Below are 17,213 nucleotides of genomic sequence, written 5' to 3' on the forward strand. Positions count from 1 at the left end.
ATAACCAATTCCTCTTTCATTATGGTTTCTCCTTTATTTTTTGATTTTTGCTACTAGAAAAATCTCTCAAGCCTTTTCCTTCTCCTATTCCATGAACAAGTGATTTCAGGCATTTGGGCCAACAATTCTTAAGCAAAAGAAAACAACAGGTAGGAGATATGCAGACATACTCGTCACTGTATCGTGATGGTTTTAATCAAAGTAGCATTAACATTAGCATAAAATTTTAAGATACTATGAGATATGCCTTAAGTTAAAGTTTTTAAAATATCTATTTTTTTAATCCCGTTTATTTTAGTAGGTGAAAGGATAAGGGTATCAATATTATTGTGTTAGTTGGAATGTGGAGAGTTGAGAAGCTGCTATTTTGGGTGGACATTGATGAAAAAGGATGCCGGTAGAGCTGTATCTGGCCATCTCTTGCATAGCTTTTCCACAGCAGTAAAAGAAAAGCCAGCAGAACTACTGACCTCATTTGGGTATGGACCCAAAAATAAGCATCCATAGTTCTCAATCATTTTAATATTAGCATTGCTGGAGATTATCTTTTACAAAGCAAGGGAATGTCTTTAGACTCTGTCACCATGGTTCTTTTAAAATCATTTAGGATCTCTATTGTTATTGAGTAAAACACATGGATTTAGGGAAGATCAAAGGAATGACTCATCAGTCCGTCACTTCACAAAAGGATGTATATCTGGCATGTAAATATCACCAGGCCTCTAAAGAGAATTGTTAGCCTCGTGAAAGAAAATTACCCTGTTCAGAAAATCATGCTGATGAAAATGCAAAGGTTCAGGGAAGAATATAAATAAAAAGCAAACCACCCATTTACAATCTGTATCTCTTTGAACATTCTCTCTCTCCCTGTTTTACTTATCCACTTTGTTTATGTCATTAGATTTTAATGGGCACATGCTGAATAATCAGGAAAGAAAGAATACCCAGAACAAAACAGGAAAATCCTGCTATGGTCCTGCCTGAAGGTTCTGATGCATTGTCAAAAATGGAACTAGCATATCAAAACTGTAATTTCACAGATAATGTTGCTTAAAGCAAATCTAGGTTTAAAAATTTTTATTTTAAAAATGTATTAGTGAGTAGTACAGGTGGCCATTGGATACATAACAAATCATGTGGGTATTTGAGAATGGGCTGAAAATTGAGACTCAATTCATAGTCTCATTCTACTTCACCTTATGCTGACACCTACCTGAATTTTCAGTTGCTCTAAGCAGATGTACAACTGTCACTGTGTATCATTTTTCAATATGAAGACTCAAAGAACACTAGAAGCTTGAATATGTGGAACGTGTTTCTTCAGATGTTTTCACTCACATTAGAAATATTAAGACGTTGTATAAAACACAGCGGCTTTGATATGATACTTTTCATGTTGATAAATCATCACTAGGGACGATCCGGAAGTTTAGGGGCTCCAGCACATTGCTTGAGGCAGTGGGCAAGCAAGAGGATGAAGCAGTAGTGGTGATAATAGTGGAAGCAACCAAAGGACGATCCTTAGCCTCAGGCAACCCCAGTCTGTGGGTTATTACCCACGTATTTCCTGTCATACTCTTTCTTCTTTCTCCTCTCCCAGCATTCACACAAAATAGGGCAAGGTAAATACCAAAACAACACAGTGAAGTTTCCATTAATTGCACCCAATGAACCCTAGTTACGTAGTTTTCTAATTTAAAGTAAATGCATAACTATTGAAGACAAGTTTGCTTACCATTGAATATTATCTCAAACCTCACTGTGAGCTCCCTTTACCCTCTCTGGGAGATACTGGTGTAGTGGAAAGGAAGTCCTTCAGAGGAGGAGTTGGTAGAACTGCTTCTGGTCCCAGTTCTGCTATTAACTGGCTGGGTGACCTCAGGGAAGACCTGTCAGGGCCACAGGTGGAGGAAGAGAGAATAACATCTCAATGTTTCACTCAGTTCTAAAGATTCCAGGGTTTCCTGAAAATAGCTTATTTGCCTGTAGTTTTGTCTTTAACTTTACAAGTATTTTAAACATTGAGGACTAATGAATGGTATCAAGGGAATGCCGTTAGTAAGATTTAGCAACTACTTTCACTTGCCAACCAGCAGTGTAACTTACAGTAAGTACATGACGTCACAGCCTTAAAAATAAAATTAGTCTCTTCATGTAGGTATTTCTGCTGAACTTAAATGGAAAGCTTATTTTTTACCTTTAATTTGATGTACTTTAATTTTAGTCCAGAGATTATATTGTGTTAATGTTTTCAAGTGATTTTTATGCAGAATATAGCTTAAAAATTTTTGCTTCCTAATAATCCGAGCCCCGCTATTTCTCCTATGGTAAGCCACTTTCATTTTAAAAATAGATCTGTTCTACAGCACTTCACTTGGCCCTGCTTGTTGTCCTCTTATGCGAGTTATTTAATTTAAAAATAGAACTGTCTCAGTAGATCTGTATCAACTAGTTATGGTCGTTTCTATCCGGAGTAAACTCTAATTAGGCAGTCAGTTCTGTGGAGTCATGTTTGGGAGCATTATAATCCAGTTATGTTTTCCTCTCTGGTGACCTGACAGAAGAGTTTTGTTTCCATGTTGACAATTTCAGTGTATTTAGCTAGTAAGTTTTTTCTTAGGCTAAATTTAAGTTCCTCAAAGACTGGGGGAATTTTATGATCTGGATGAAAAAGAGATGACCATTGGAAATTAATTAACATTTAGCATTTTTGGAACAAGTAATCTCCCTTAGACTGTTTTTAGATCAATCAAATTACTCTTTTCCCCAGTGCAATTTCAATTTAAAATGCATTGGTACATCTTTGGGCATATTAAAAACAATCAGTATTTCTGTGAATGCATATTTCTAGAGTACCAGTATAAGAAATGCCAATAAACAATAATAAGGAATAGTTTTTCTATTTATTGTCTAAATTGTTTTAATTTTCAACCTCTAAATGAAATTTGTCTGATTTTACAAAGTGAAAATATGTTTCATATTTTTAGAAATTTAATTACTATTGATTTTGTGATGTTTTAAGGCCTTAATTCTAACACAGAAACTCTGTTTGCTCTCTTATGGACTTTTAGAGATGTAATTATTTGTTCCTTCTAAAAAGTCTGGAACTTACCAACTTACAGAAAATGAACATAAAACATGTTGTACATCACATTTATTATTAAATTAAAGCTTAATACATTTTGTTGCTTAAGTATACAACCTGACATATTTTAAAATTAGTTTTTGAAACTAGACTTTCCATCAGGCCTGATTATACAATGTGACATCTTGAAATATTATTCATCAGATTTGTGAGTTCTTCATCAGTAGGGTTAATTCCTCCCTAAAATGATGTTTCATAGAATTTTGCCATATAATCGTATCTTTAAAAGTCCTGTTTTTTTCCCATCAACCAGCAGAGAGCACTTTAGTTTGTAATATGAGCATTGTATATATAAGTGAAAAAAGTCAAGATCATGTTTATCAAAGAAATGGGCAGACGATTATCTTCAGTCACAAACTCATTCATTTCCTATCAATTCCAGTTCATTTCATCAATTTCCCAAGTTTTTCATAAATTTAAACACACTTTTATAGTTTTAGAAAGTTATTATAATGACGTTTTCCCCAAACACATTCTTGTGCTATGTACTTGGCCAGACAGTTTCATGTTAGTTGTATTTTGCATATTTTATAATCCTAATTAATTTGTAAATTTTTACGTGAATGGACTAAATTTAGTCTCAATTTCTGCACACCTTTGTTTTTTTTTTTTTTTTTTAAAGAGGCTCATCCTCTGTGGATACTCAGTAAATAGTTGTTGACAGAGATTTTTCTAGGGAGGTGATTCAACCCAGTAAGTCTTTAGACACTGGAAATCAAAATGTCAGGATTCTGCTATAGATGGATGCGCTATCTCTCTTGCTTGACCAGTGAGGAATGCGAACATTTAGGCAGTCTGACTGCAGTCCACCTGCTTGCATTCTGTAGCTTATACCGGATTTGTATAAAGCACCTGCCTCGCTCTTGTGCCTCAGAAGTTCCACAAGTAACACACCCAGGCTTATCTGATTAAAGCAAATGAATGATACAGGTGGTGATGGTACTGCCAGTTCCCCAGATTTCCTTGTGTTTTGAAGAGGAGCCAGGGTTGAATCATGGAAAAAGTTGAAAGGTTTATTCTGCCATATTATGATTTTCTACCATTTATTGCCCGACAAGAGGAATGTTGAGAAATAGTAGCAGAAAGTGGGAACTGCGGGTAGGTAGCAGTTCAAAGTCTAAACAGAAACTTATAACATGGGTTTAGATGCCTGACACCATTCAGAATTCTGGCCACCGCAGACATGCTGAGATGTGTATTATTGTAATTAAATAATGTGTGAACCTCATAGTGGAAAGTAGCTCCAGTCGCTAACAGTTTGCAAAATCCATGTAACTCTTGGCAGGGTCATTTGTACCCCTGTCCCTGGCCTGCTCAGCCATGGGGAAGCTATCCGAAGCATCCTTCATACTCAGGTCTTTCTGGGGGACTAGTGGTTCAAGGTGTAGGGGAAGGAATGTTGGTTGTGTGTAGACATGACCTCCCTTTGTATGATAGGTAAAGAATGGGGAATATTTTAGCATAAACATTGGTCCTTTTGGTTCAATATTTCCTCAAACCAGTGCTAAATCCTCCCACACACATCACTGACAATTAGGCCTTGGGACGTGTTTTTCCCTGTAACGCTGTGCTTTATGTTATTTTAATTCAATTTTTCCTGAATAACAATGTTCATATTAATTTTAATCCAATTTCTCCTGAATAAAAATGTTGGAGTGAGGAAGTAATATGATTTATTGCTGACTTCTGAGCCCCTAAGGGTGGATCTGACCCTGCTCTCCATTTTCTTCTGCCCTTTCCACTTGTTCCCCTCTTCCTGCTCCACACCTGTGTCAGTTAACTGCTCGGAGAGAGCTGTTTCCATCTTAGTGTTGCCTGTGGTAGCTCATAGAACCTTGTTCCTTCCTGAATCAGGATGTATCTGGCCCTTTTCGAGAGATACTTACATGACAGCTTCTGCTGGTAATTCAGCTCTGTTTAAATGGATGGAAGAATGGTGAGGGAGTTTCCACCCAGGTGTGAAGCCCCCCCAATACCCAGAAAACATCCCGAAGCCTTGGGATCAGGATGGTGTGCGGTGTGCAGTGTGTAACTTGATCTGAGAGCAGCCCTGCCCTAAACACAGTCAAGAAGCACACAGTGTTTCTGCCACGTAAACAGCAGCTTTGCTCTTAGTTTTTCCTGAATATTCTGGAGGGCTTCTTCTTGGTTGGTTGGTTGGTTGGTTGATATATTCATGGAAGGAAGTCAATGATTAAATATGAATGATGGCAAATTGGGTATGAGGCCTTCTGTAATTAGCCCTTCATTAGAAATCTTTACTTGAAGATTGGCAATTTGCCCATCTTTCTGCTTATCAGATAAAAAAAGTAACCATGGAGAAAGTGTAACCTTGAGTTTCTCTGGTAGTAGTAGGTCTCTTTTATTGTTTGAATCATTGAGTGTTTTTTACAAGCCAGTAGTAACCTGATCTTTTATCACTCTCCTCTGGTATGCCCTGATGCATTCAACACATGTGTTCGTATGGGAGGCTAGCAGCCCTGAGAGCAATTTACATTCGGCTTCCCAGCCTGCGAGAAGCAGCAAATCAGCCTCTGGGAAGGCTTCAGAGACTTGTCAGCAGTCTAGCTTATTTCTGTGTGTGTGAGGGTGTGTATGTGTCTCTCGCTCTTTCTCTCTCTCACCCTTTACAGGCTGGAATCACTGTGGAGGAGCAAGCCACAAAGTCTTGTCAAGATTTTATCTCAGGGTAATGATTAGTTAAAAATGAAAGGCTAAAATATTGATTTTCTTTAGAAGAATAATTGACTGTTTGATGTAGAGAACACCCAGTTTCTTCCTGAGGAAGGCTGAACAGGGCTACATTAGCAGCCGGCAGCTCCCTGACAGCAGCAGGGGCTGGGTTTAAGCAGCGGCTGCCTGCCTGGGGAGCACCCGTAAATGGACTTTGGTCTCAATGATTTGACTCTTTGTCGTGGTTTTGGATGTTGGAATACGGGCAGTGATCTCCTGTCTTTTATAAATTCACCTGATTTAAGGAAAGATGAGCGAAGAACCAAAGGAGAAAAATGCAAAACCTGCTCATCGGAAAAGGAAAGGAAAAAAGGTAAGAAATGAATAAGCAACATGTTCTCTGTATTGTTCTCTGGCTCTGGGGAGGAAGTGATCTTCAGGCTGAATTTTTAAGAGATTGGATTTTAAGAAGCTGGTAGAATCAGAATGCTTTTGTTTTTCTGGTCTATTAATGGGTGTGTTCTGTGTTGGAGAAAAACATCACAACTTGGATACATTGCTGAAATATTTAAACAGTTAAATATAGTCATTTAGATTTCACTGAAGTGGTGTGTTTTTCATAGTGATATTCAAGATTATTAAGTAAACACATGTCCTAATTATGTGGGTGGGTGTGTTTTTTTTCCCTTTAAATTTTCCAGAATGCTTGTTAATCAACAGGGTACAATTACTAATGGATATTATTATGGTATAGATGTTTAGCTTTAACACACATTTTAGGCAAACTTAGAGAAACCTATAGTTATACTTTAAAATTACAGCATGGAGGTGAACTCCATTTTAATTATTGATCAGCTTATGGCTGACAAATCTCAGATTTGCAGTCGACTCTGCAGTTGTACAGCTGTATGCCTGATTTGTCCATTATAATTTATAAAATTAATTTTGTTTTCCACGTAAGTTGAAGAGTCTTCAAAATATCAATAGATGATTATTGTAAACCTGTAGATTCATCGTGGTTTTCTTGAATGTGTATATTTTAAAATGTGCTCCTAACTTTTTAATACATTTGAAATGGGGGAGGGGGGGTAATTATCCAGGTCTAGCATTTGCTTTTCATCCATGGTGGTTTGTAAACTGGCTTCCATAGGGCGTGCCACCAATGGAAAAGACAGTTGTGTATCTATAACAAAGAGAAACAAATCCCTAAAATAGGACTACAGCTCATAACTATTCAGGGAAAATGTGTACTATATATTTTTTATCTGCGAGCAAAATCTTCAGATATTATATTTTAATTACTAGGACTGTTATATAGAATTGTGGCTTTTTAAAATGCTTCCCTGACCCAATGTAATAAATGCTCAGCCAATGGACACATAGAGAATGGATGGTTATAGTAGAGAAGATTAAAATTTCAACTAGTCGTTGAATTGTCAGGCAGTTAAAAAATTTTCATAATCTGTTTATTATTTATGAAAAGATTCATTTGAATACGGTGTTCTTAAAGGAGCTACTATGAGCAGATTACTTTGAGGACACATTTATGAACGTGCCAACATTCAGGGCAGTGGTTCAACATCCTATAGACGGTGAGGCTGTGCAGACTGGCTTTAAGTCAGCCTTGACTTCTTGTACATTGTCTCAGCAGGGGTTGGTGATGTTGTAAAGGTGCTATTCTGATTTCCCAAGGGAGCAGGTCACAGCTGCACAGCACAAATGATTTGTTTAATGCCTGGCATAGTGGTGCTGGTCTCAAGGAAAGCTGTCAGCTTTGCTTATGTTTATGAGATATGGCCTTAAGTGTCTGACAGGATCCACTATGATTCTGAACACAAGAGTGTCACAGGGAGCCCAGGCAGACATCATGAGCCACGACAGTGCAATCCAGATTAAAGTGAGCAATGCCTGAGTTGGTTATAAATCATTGAGCTTTTATGTGACTCCTTAACATGGGCATTTTTTTCCTCTCTTCCTTGAAATTTTCCCATCTGTGTTCCATTTCTCCTCGTATAAGGTAATCCTACTCAGAGCCCAGTATTAAGTCATTGCTTTGAGTCCATCTCTCTTCCATTCTAGACTCTCCCAACTGCTGCCAGGGTACTCTTTATGAAAGCCTTCATCATCACACTCTGCCCCAGTACCTTCCAGACTCCCTACTGCCTGCTTAGTGAAATCCAAATTCCTGACCACGAAGCTTGAGGCCCTTTACAATCTAACCTGCACTCACATCCCAGGCTTTTCTTTTTTTCTTCACTATTTGCTTCATTCGTATCTGACTCCATCCAAACTGGAGTCTTACCAGTCTGTGAATTAATCCATTTCTTTGGATGCTTGTCCTTTGTCCATGAAGAAAGCATTTCTGTGCCAATGCGCTTGGTGAAATCCTATCCATCTGTGAAAGTCCAACCCAGATCTTGCCCTCTTCTTGAAATCTGTTGATTCACCCTGGTTAGAAGTCAGTCTTCTAGACTGACACAGCACTTTATACTGTCAGGACACGCGACACATTCTGCTTCTTTTTCAAGTTATCATGTACCTGCTCTGTTCCCTTGAGCACATTGAACCTACCAGTATTCACATCAGGAGGCGCTCAGCAAGCTCCTTGTATGGAGTTAACACTAAATAAATGTCTCATTGAATTATCTCTACTGACCAGAGTTCACCAAGAATTTTCGGTGTTAGAGCAGACATATATCAAGTAGGAGATGTCTTTTAAATGAATAGGTCTTTTCTTCCCATATTTCCTGGTTAAAGGATACAATATGTTTTTTTTTTGCCTTTTAAATACATACACACGTGTGCGTGTGTGTGTGTGTGTGTGTGTGAGATTTCCACATCCCCTGAACCAAATATTTCAGGTCTCTGGGTGTCCCAGATGACCTACACTGCAGCATTGGTGGGTGTGGTTACAGGAAAACATTTCAGGTGGGAAATATATACAACTTGCCGAATTCTATTGCAACGAGCTCCCCAAAGTATTTTAAATATTTCCTAGTTACTTATGGAATTATTTTAATATAAAATTTGGTGTGGAATCCTGTTTGTATGAGAATGTGTATCAAAATGGCCTTAAAAATTATGAGTTGATGTTGAGTGTTTTCAGAACGGATCACATGCTTAGGGCATTTGGGTATAAAGTCTCTTGTGAGACATATTTAATATTGGAGTCAGCAAGATAAATGTGATGGAATCATTATATTATTCCTTTGTTAGCACAGAGTATTTTGTATTTTGCCCAGGGATCTAAGGATTCAAATTGATGTTAGGAAATTTTTTTTTTCCTAATAATTTCTAAATCTTGTTCTGGAATGTGAAGAGGGAGGGTGTGTGTGTGTATCTATGTGTATCCACATCTCGTAGCTCTTTATCTCTCTTTATGCTGGTTATGAGAGAAGGATTTACTAAATTTCAGGAGCCCTGAGTTCTAGTCCAGTCCTGCTTCTAACTTGATATCTTTTTTTGAAAGAACAGTCAAACTCTTTATCTATAAAATGGGGATCATGTACCTGGTACAGCTGCTACGGATATTATGAGAGTTAAAAAAAAAAATCATTAAGACTATATTTTTCAAAAGAGGTTTTAAAACAATAACACCTAAACTCAAAGTGGTTGCCATCATGGAATTTCCAACTTGCTATAGAGCAGCTGATTCTATAGTAGAAATGACAAATGAGGACATATTGCTCACCTGATATTATATTGTCAGAAGTGCTTAGTTTAACCAGCCGTGAAAGTTAAGTGTAAAAAGTGATATTTAGTGATTTTTTTGTGTGTGTGAGTAAGATCAGTCCTGAGCTAACATCCGATGCTAATCCTCCTCTTTTTGCTGAGGAAGATTGGCCCTGGGCTAACATCCATGCCCATCTTCCTCTACTTTATATGGGATGCCACCACAGCATGGCTTGACGAGCGGTGCATCGGTACACTGGTGCGCACCCAGGATCCGAACCTGTGAACCCTTGGGCTGCTGAAGCGGAGTGCATGCACTTAACCGCTATGCCACTGGGCTGGCCCCGATGAGATTTTAAATTTAGCATCCGTATTAGTTAGCTAGGGCTGCCGTAACAAAATACCATAGACTAGATGGCTTAAACAACAGAAATTTATTTTTTCATAGTTCTGGAGGCTGGAAGTCTGAGATTAGGGTGCCAAGCATGGTTGGGTTCTGATGAGAGCTCTTCCTGGTTTGTAGATAGCTGCCTTCTCACTGTATATGCAAGTGGAGAAAGAGATCTCTTTCTCTTCTTATAAGGCCAGCAATCCTGTTGGATTAGGATCTCACCCTGTGACTTCATTTCACCCTAATTACCCTATCTCCAAATATAGTCACAATGGGGGTTAGGGCTTCAACATATGAATTTGGGGTGGGAGGGGGCACAGTTCAATCCATAGGAGCATCCAAAGAGTGTGTTGTCCAGATTCCCAACTTAAATATGCTTAATAAAACATGTGATGGTGATTGAAGTTCTTTCAATTAATTTAGTTATTTAGCAGATGCTATGTAGTGGAGAGCCTTCAGTTACTGGACCAGAGCCAGCTATGGTAAACCAATCCGTGTAGAAAGTGTTAAGGGTACCAAATAAAGGTGAATTCAGGTTCCAGTAGTAGCAGAAAGGAGGGTGTGGTAAATTCTATTTGAGGATGACATTAGGATCATCCTAATGCTATCTATCCAAAGATAGATAGAGGAAGGCATGCTTGAATGGCTGTTAAAAAATGTGTTTCCCAAGTGCTCCCCAGAGGGTCAGAGCCTTCCAGATAGAGAGTGTGGCATGAGAGAGAGAGAAAGATTTGAAGCAGTCTCGTGTACTTAGGAATCCAAACATTGTTTTGTGTGGTTGGAAAGTAGAGTACAAGGATGTGTTATTGCAAGATATGAGAATGGGGAAAAAGGTAAGTACCATCTCAAAGAGTTTAAGCTCAAGATCTCTTTTTTGTCCTGGGTTCACTGGAAGGCTTTGAGCAGATGAGTATCCCAGTCAGATTTGCTTTTTAGAAACACATCCCTAATATTTGGTAGAAATGCTAGGTCTTTATTTTACACTATCATTCCATCTGGTCGGAATGTATGTCATATAGTTTCATCACCAATGATTCTTACGGACTTGGTCCCTTGAGTGTTTCATTCAGTCATTGTTTGTTTGTTTTTTTTTGCTTTAGTGGCAGATTGGAGAAAAATACTTAGATATTTAGGCCCTTTCAGGGATTGAGTCCCATTGCCTTGAGTTTGCTTATTTTCTGAGGAACTTCAGTAAAGGGATTTTCACCATTTCAGTTCAGTTGCCTTTTCCATCTTAAGAATTCAAAGTAACTTACTTTAAGTTAGTTTTTATAGTTTGTGTTTCTTCTGAGGGTGGACTTCATAACTCGCTCTCTTTCTTCCTTTTCTCCCGTGTGCTTATCGTTTGTGTGAGAGCTGTTTCTTCTCTGATGAAGCTTAGATTATCCAAATGTATGTTCATTTTTTGAGGGAGAGTCAAGAAAATGTCCATTTCTGATTTTCATTCAATATTCCTAATGCTGCTGGAATTTCATTCTTGAATTCTTTGGTTCCAGAGTCTTCAATTAGGGTGCATTGAATACACAGTGTCCTCTTATATGGTGTTGTGTGCGGGTGCACCTTGAGCACACAGCACTTTTGTTGACCTGTAATTTTCCTGTTGTGTTTGGACATTGCTCACATTGTTCATTTTGCTCTACAGGCAAATAACCTCTCGAGGTCTTTTGTTGACAAGTGAGTTATTTGAGTTATGGTTCACTGAGTAGGATCACGTCTCCAATGCACTGTACCTTCTGAGGGGCTAATGATATACTCCACGTCAAGTAGCTTTTCTATCCTTTTCCATTTCACTGTGTGCATCACTGTCAAATGTTTTTTCTTTTAGTCTTATATAGCTAGAAATTTAAAATGATTTTTATTGTCTTCTTATTATTCCTCTTGGTTGTTAATCTGACTTTCACAAATGCTATCAACTTTATAGTTAATAGGTACCTAAAATGTTTAAGTGTCTTGTGCATCCATATCCATGAAGCAGAAATTTTGACTTCTCCAATAATTAATTTATAATGGTATTTTCTTGAGCTTAGCATTGGAGTTTGCTCATTTTAGTATGCAGATTTCCATGTTGTCTTTGCCCAAGGTATTTGTGTGTTTGGAACTTTCTTTCTGTAGGAAAAGATAGACTGGATTAAGAGAACCTGGGAAATTACTTCTTGATTTCAAAATTTGATAGAGTAATAGACTCTCAATATAATTTAAAAATCAAATTTAATGAGGTAGATTTACCTGGAGATTTTCTTCAAATTTTTTATTAAAAAGAGTGCAGAAGAAACTTGATATAAATTTATTTTATGTAGAGCAGCCTTGAGGCACAGACTCTGAACGTGGCTTTTAAAGTGAGACACTGATATTCCACAGGTTTGTAATCCCTTCTCCATAATTCCAAAATCCAAAACGAAAAACTGAAAATTTTTTCCTACTTCTTTGGCGGCAAAATCTGACCCAACCTGAACTCATTTGGCAGCAAAACCTGTTCTGACCTTAGGTGAAGCTATTTATAGTCTTTATTTACCCTCCTTAGTGTGAATATTCGTACGTTTTGCTGCAGAAGTAAAAATTCTTTGCTTATGGGGTGCTCTCCCAAGATGCTGCTGGGGATGTCCATAGTATTGGTATATACCTTCCTAAGATCTGAAAAGGTGTGAATCCCAAAGCTTTTCTGGCTGCAAGAATTTCAGATAATGCATTCTGAATCTGTCCTGAGTTCTGAGCTGGGACTGATGATGTTAGCTTGGGGTGAGAGGGCTTGTTTTTGTCTTTAACTAATTCCAGATAAGGTGGTGCTCTGTAATGCCAGGCGCTATATCAAAGGTCCCTGCTACAGTTTTCAGTCTTGTAGGAAAAAAAAATATTTCCAGGAGCATTCTAACAGATATTGGCTTCGTTGGTAATAAATCGGCACATTTGGACAGGGTGGTTTTGAAGACGATATTTATAAAAGCTGGTTTTCGGGAGTTTTTTTGTTTTTGTTTTTAAAGTAGTGAATTGTGGCTTATCAATAAGAGGAAAAAGAGTCTTAGTATATTGTTTACAAAATTCTTAATTTTCTATTGTTCATGACCATTTAATGAGGTCATAAAAATAACTCAGGTATATATTTTTTGAAACAAAACATATAGACTTTGGGGAAATTATCATTTGATCGAATCATTGTGCCTACCTGCCAAGAAAATAATGTTAATTATATGAAGGATAATTAATTTCCCACAATTAGCACATAAAATGACTTTATCATCCTTCTTAAATAAAAATTTCCATTTATGGGTATATTTTTATATAACTTAATTTTTGAAAGTTTTCATTCTATTTTTTACTCTCTGTTACACAGTTATAAATATAAAGTAATTTATTACTTGGTTATGTTAATAGCTTAACATCTAGAAGTTTCTCTCAACTCCTTATCCCTCTATTAATTTTATAGCTCTAGTCACTGAAATCCATTGGTCCTCCCACCACCAGGGAAGTAATAGGAACAAAGCATATTTAAAACATGCTGTCATAAGATATCTCTTTAATGTTTTTAGAGATACCAATTGATATACTGGCTTTAACAGTGTCTTTAAGAAAAACAAAACTCTCAATCATTTATGAAGTTTCAATGCTTCAATAGAGTTTAGATTGTGAAACTCAGAACATAATTAAGCAGTTTGCTGAATGTGGGCTGTCTGTGTAGACAGCCTCAAAACTTGCATCCCTCACTCCTAACGCACTAGTCTTTTAAATTATGTTCCACAGCACATGAGATTTATTTGTCTGGCATTTCTACCATGTGTGTGTGTGTTTTAAAATAAAGTATAATTGTGCAAAACTATTTAATAGATCTAGCTCATTATTTTGGTGCTGCCTCAATACCGTACCATTTATTCTTTCAACAAATATTTTTTGAGCACTTAGTATTCCAGGTGCAAGGGATTCATCAGGGAACAAGACAGACACTAAACAAAGTGGATGACTAGCAATAAGTTAATATAAAAATTACACGACAGGCTGCTATAAGGGAGAAGTACCCAGAGAAGGGGCAATTCCTAGAGCCAGCGTGTCAAGGAAGGCCTTGCTGAGAAGGTGACCCTTGAGCAGTGAGCTCAGTAACGACAGGGACTTGGTCAGCTCTGAAAAGATGACATTTTAGGCAGAAGGAACTGCTTGGAAAAAGGCCCTGTGGTGTTTGGGTCCTGAGAAAGGAACATCACTTTAATGGATGCTCCCAGTTGGCCTGAACTTTAAAGATTTCTACACATAGCCCTCAAATGTTTTTTTCCTCCCGGAATGCAGTCAATGTTTTGTAACTTTTAAGGGTAAGGAACAATATTTTAGAGAGTCAGCTGGGGATACATGATACCTGAACAGTGTAGCACCCATTGAACTTGGGAGAATGATGAACTTTTATTCTATTATTCTACTTTTCAATGCTACTCATTGTTAGCCACTGTGACTTAAGTACAGAGACGAATTTAAAAATTTCTTGCAGAAACCCCCATTTCTTAAGCCTTCAATTAACACTTACTTTTACCTTTGGTACATAGTCTACTTGGTAAAATAGAAATACAAATAAAGGCATACATCAAAAACTGAATTTAATAAGCCTTGATATGATGTTTATGCACAATAATTTTTGCAAATGGCATATATGTAGCCAATGAAATGTACATTGCCTTAGAAAACAGGCTCCACAATTCTAAGCACTTGTGTCATATTTAATGTCAGCATTTTGTGGGTACTTAATGAAAAATTAAACAGTAATTATAGCAAGCCAAGCTAATTCCTTGACACTAAGCTTAACCTTTAGATAATTTATTCAGGAACACTGTGTAATTTCCCTTTGTTATTTTCATGATACTGGCTTATTTAGTCTTTATATGCAGTGATTTCATCACTAGATCATTTACCTCGGCATTTTACAAAATTGAAAAATCTCTTTGGAACATTATCATATTATCTGAAGTGAGGATTTCACCATTTTTTAATCTAGTTCATTTGAACATAGAAGGAACAACAAAAATACATACAGAAGTTGAACCACAGTGGTCTGAAAATTAATGAAAAAGATTTTGTGCGTAACTGCAAGTAATATAGTGAATCATGTGTTCAAGTAAATATTTATGAATAACTTCAAAGTTTCTTTTTAAAAACAAAAGCAAGTGCAGTTATGATTTTATGGATTTCCACTCCACTGCCCCCACAGAGATGTTTATCAGAAATTTAATGGATTGCCTCCTACTATCCATGTGGGGTTATTTCACTCAATCTGTTGTTTGGACAAATAGAGAAGCACAGGAAACAGCTTGGTTTCAGATATTCGAAGTTCCCTGTTCTGACCCATTGCGCAGGGCTCATCCTCCTCAACTGTTCTTTATGTCTTAAAGTTAGAAAAAACACACAGGGCATTTATGAATGTAGAATAGCAATAATAGGTTCCAGGATTCTAGCCTTTCTTTTTAAAAATTTACTAGAGATGGCTTTTGATGAATTCAGTTATGTGAGTGTGCTTGAAATAGGTGCTAGGAACTCACATCAACACGTTAGTACTTGATAAGTTTTCACCATCTTTCACAAAATTTTGCTATTTTAGGAGATGTCTAGAAAATGCTCTGAAAATGAAGGAAGGTCCTCTATATTATCAAAGTGTAAAAACTACACAATATTAATTTTAATTGCTTAAATTGATGACAGATTTTCTCTCAGTAGTCCACCTGATGAAGATGCTTTTAACACTAGTCCCTTGTATCTGTATAAAAGGTCTTTTGGGGGGATAAACTTCAGGCGTTATGTTAGAGTACTTTGTGTAGATTATAAATATGCCAGTCAATTATAGTTTTCTCTTTAGAAAATAGATACGCTAATTCAGCTGCATTAAACTAATGTGTCAACATGTGCCTTTTATCTTCTACTTTTAAGGCTTTCTCGTAATCTTTAAAGTGAAAGTTCTCCCAAAAGTATTATGATCATGGGCTTATGGTCAAAGGAAGATGCTCTGCATGGTGAACTGGCAACAGCAGAAAATGGAATCACATACACCAGAGTTCGAATCCTTGTTCCACCATTTAATAGCTATTCAAAGTTACTCAAGTTACTTACATTTCCTAAGCCCTTGTTTTCTAGTCTGTAGAATGTGGGATAGTTTGCTTACCTAGAGGTTTACTGTGAGGATTAGAAACAGTGTATGTCAAGTACCTAGCACAGCTCTTGGCCAAAAGTAAACATACAGCTAGAGAAGCTGTTGTCATTAGTGTTAAAAGCATTGCTAGTATAGGATTAGTTTGGGTACTACTTATATGAAGAAAAGCAAAATTTAAGGGATATAATTACAGTTCATTGTTTCCTCAAATTAGAATTTTTGTGTATCATTTTAATGTGACTTGCTCTCTTTTCTTCTTTACAAATCAGAAGATCTTGTTTCATGATGGTAAAATTAATTTGTAATGTTGATTTCCTTTTTCTTTAATAGTAAAGTTAGAAATTTGTCTTCTAAATATAGCAATCTGTTAAAAAATTATCTTTTAAATTGTTTTAGAAAATTACATATTTATCTTTAGGGAAATTTTGATTTAGCAGCAGTTTTATGGAACATACTACATTATGTAATCATAAAAATTGGTAGAAATAGTTCATTATATTTGTGTAATGTTAACTTCTGCTGGTACATGTCAGATAGGATTTGGATTATTAACATGAGTATATTAGCATAGCAATGTACAGTCACATGTCGATTAACGACAGAAATATGTTCTGAGAAATGCGTTGTTAGGTGATTTGGTCCTTGTGTGGATATCGTAGAGTATGCTTACACAAAGCTAGATCTATAGCCTAATACACACCTAGGCTATATGGTACTACTCTTATGCGGTCCGTCATTGACCGAAACGTCATTATGTGGTGCATGATTGTATATTTCACTCTTATATTTGTGCTCTAAAAATCTTTGTGCTCTGTATTTTGTTTAACCATTTAGGATGAGGGAACAGGGTGATATATAAGAAAGAATAATGCATTGTGGGTTTTCTTCTTTCTTTCTTCTGCTCTGGTGTAATGACAGCAGGAGGCAGTGTGGTGGAAGGAACGTGAGATTGGAAATTAGCTGATATTTACATTGAAGACATTTAAGACAATATATATGGAAATATAAAAATGTTCATTGAGTTCACCTGTGTGATATTGAACTGAAACCTCTTATTTTCTTTTTTTTTTTTTTAAAGATTTTATTTATTCAGTTTTTTCCCCCCAAAGCCCCAGTAGATAGTTGTACGTCATAGGTTCACATCCTTCTAGTTGCTGTACGTGGGACTCGGCCTCGCGTTGGACGGAGAAGTGGTGCCTCGGGGCGCTCCCGGGATC

General features: G+C 36.9%; 1 protein-coding gene across 8 annotated transcripts in view; it reads left to right on the forward strand.

Moving 5' to 3' along the window:
- The first annotated feature begins 5,974 nt into the window (after positions 1 to 5,974).
- ANK3 (ankyrin 3) overlaps positions 5,975 to 17,213 on the forward strand; it is a 511,319-nt gene continuing 500,080 nt past the window's right edge. For 3 of the 8 annotated variants that reach the window (XM_087432165.1, XM_087432166.1, XM_087432167.1), the window contains exon 1: positions 6,020 to 6,191. In XM_087432165.1, the coding sequence (XP_087288291.1) occupies positions 6,129 to 6,191 (63 nt within the window). In that variant the 5' untranslated portion in view covers positions 6,020 to 6,128. Of the gene's footprint in view, positions 6,192 to 17,213 lie in introns of all 8 variants that reach the window. The other 5 variants (XM_087432168.1, XM_087432171.1, XM_087432172.1 and 2 more) reach the window with 3 other exon arrangements.

Source organism: Ceratotherium simum, chromosome 6 (genome assembly GCF_057802395.1).
Source record: "Ceratotherium simum simum isolate JZ-2026a chromosome 6, ASM5780239v1, whole genome shotgun sequence".
Classification (NCBI taxonomy): Eukaryota; Metazoa; Chordata; class Mammalia; order Perissodactyla; family Rhinocerotidae; genus Ceratotherium; species Ceratotherium simum.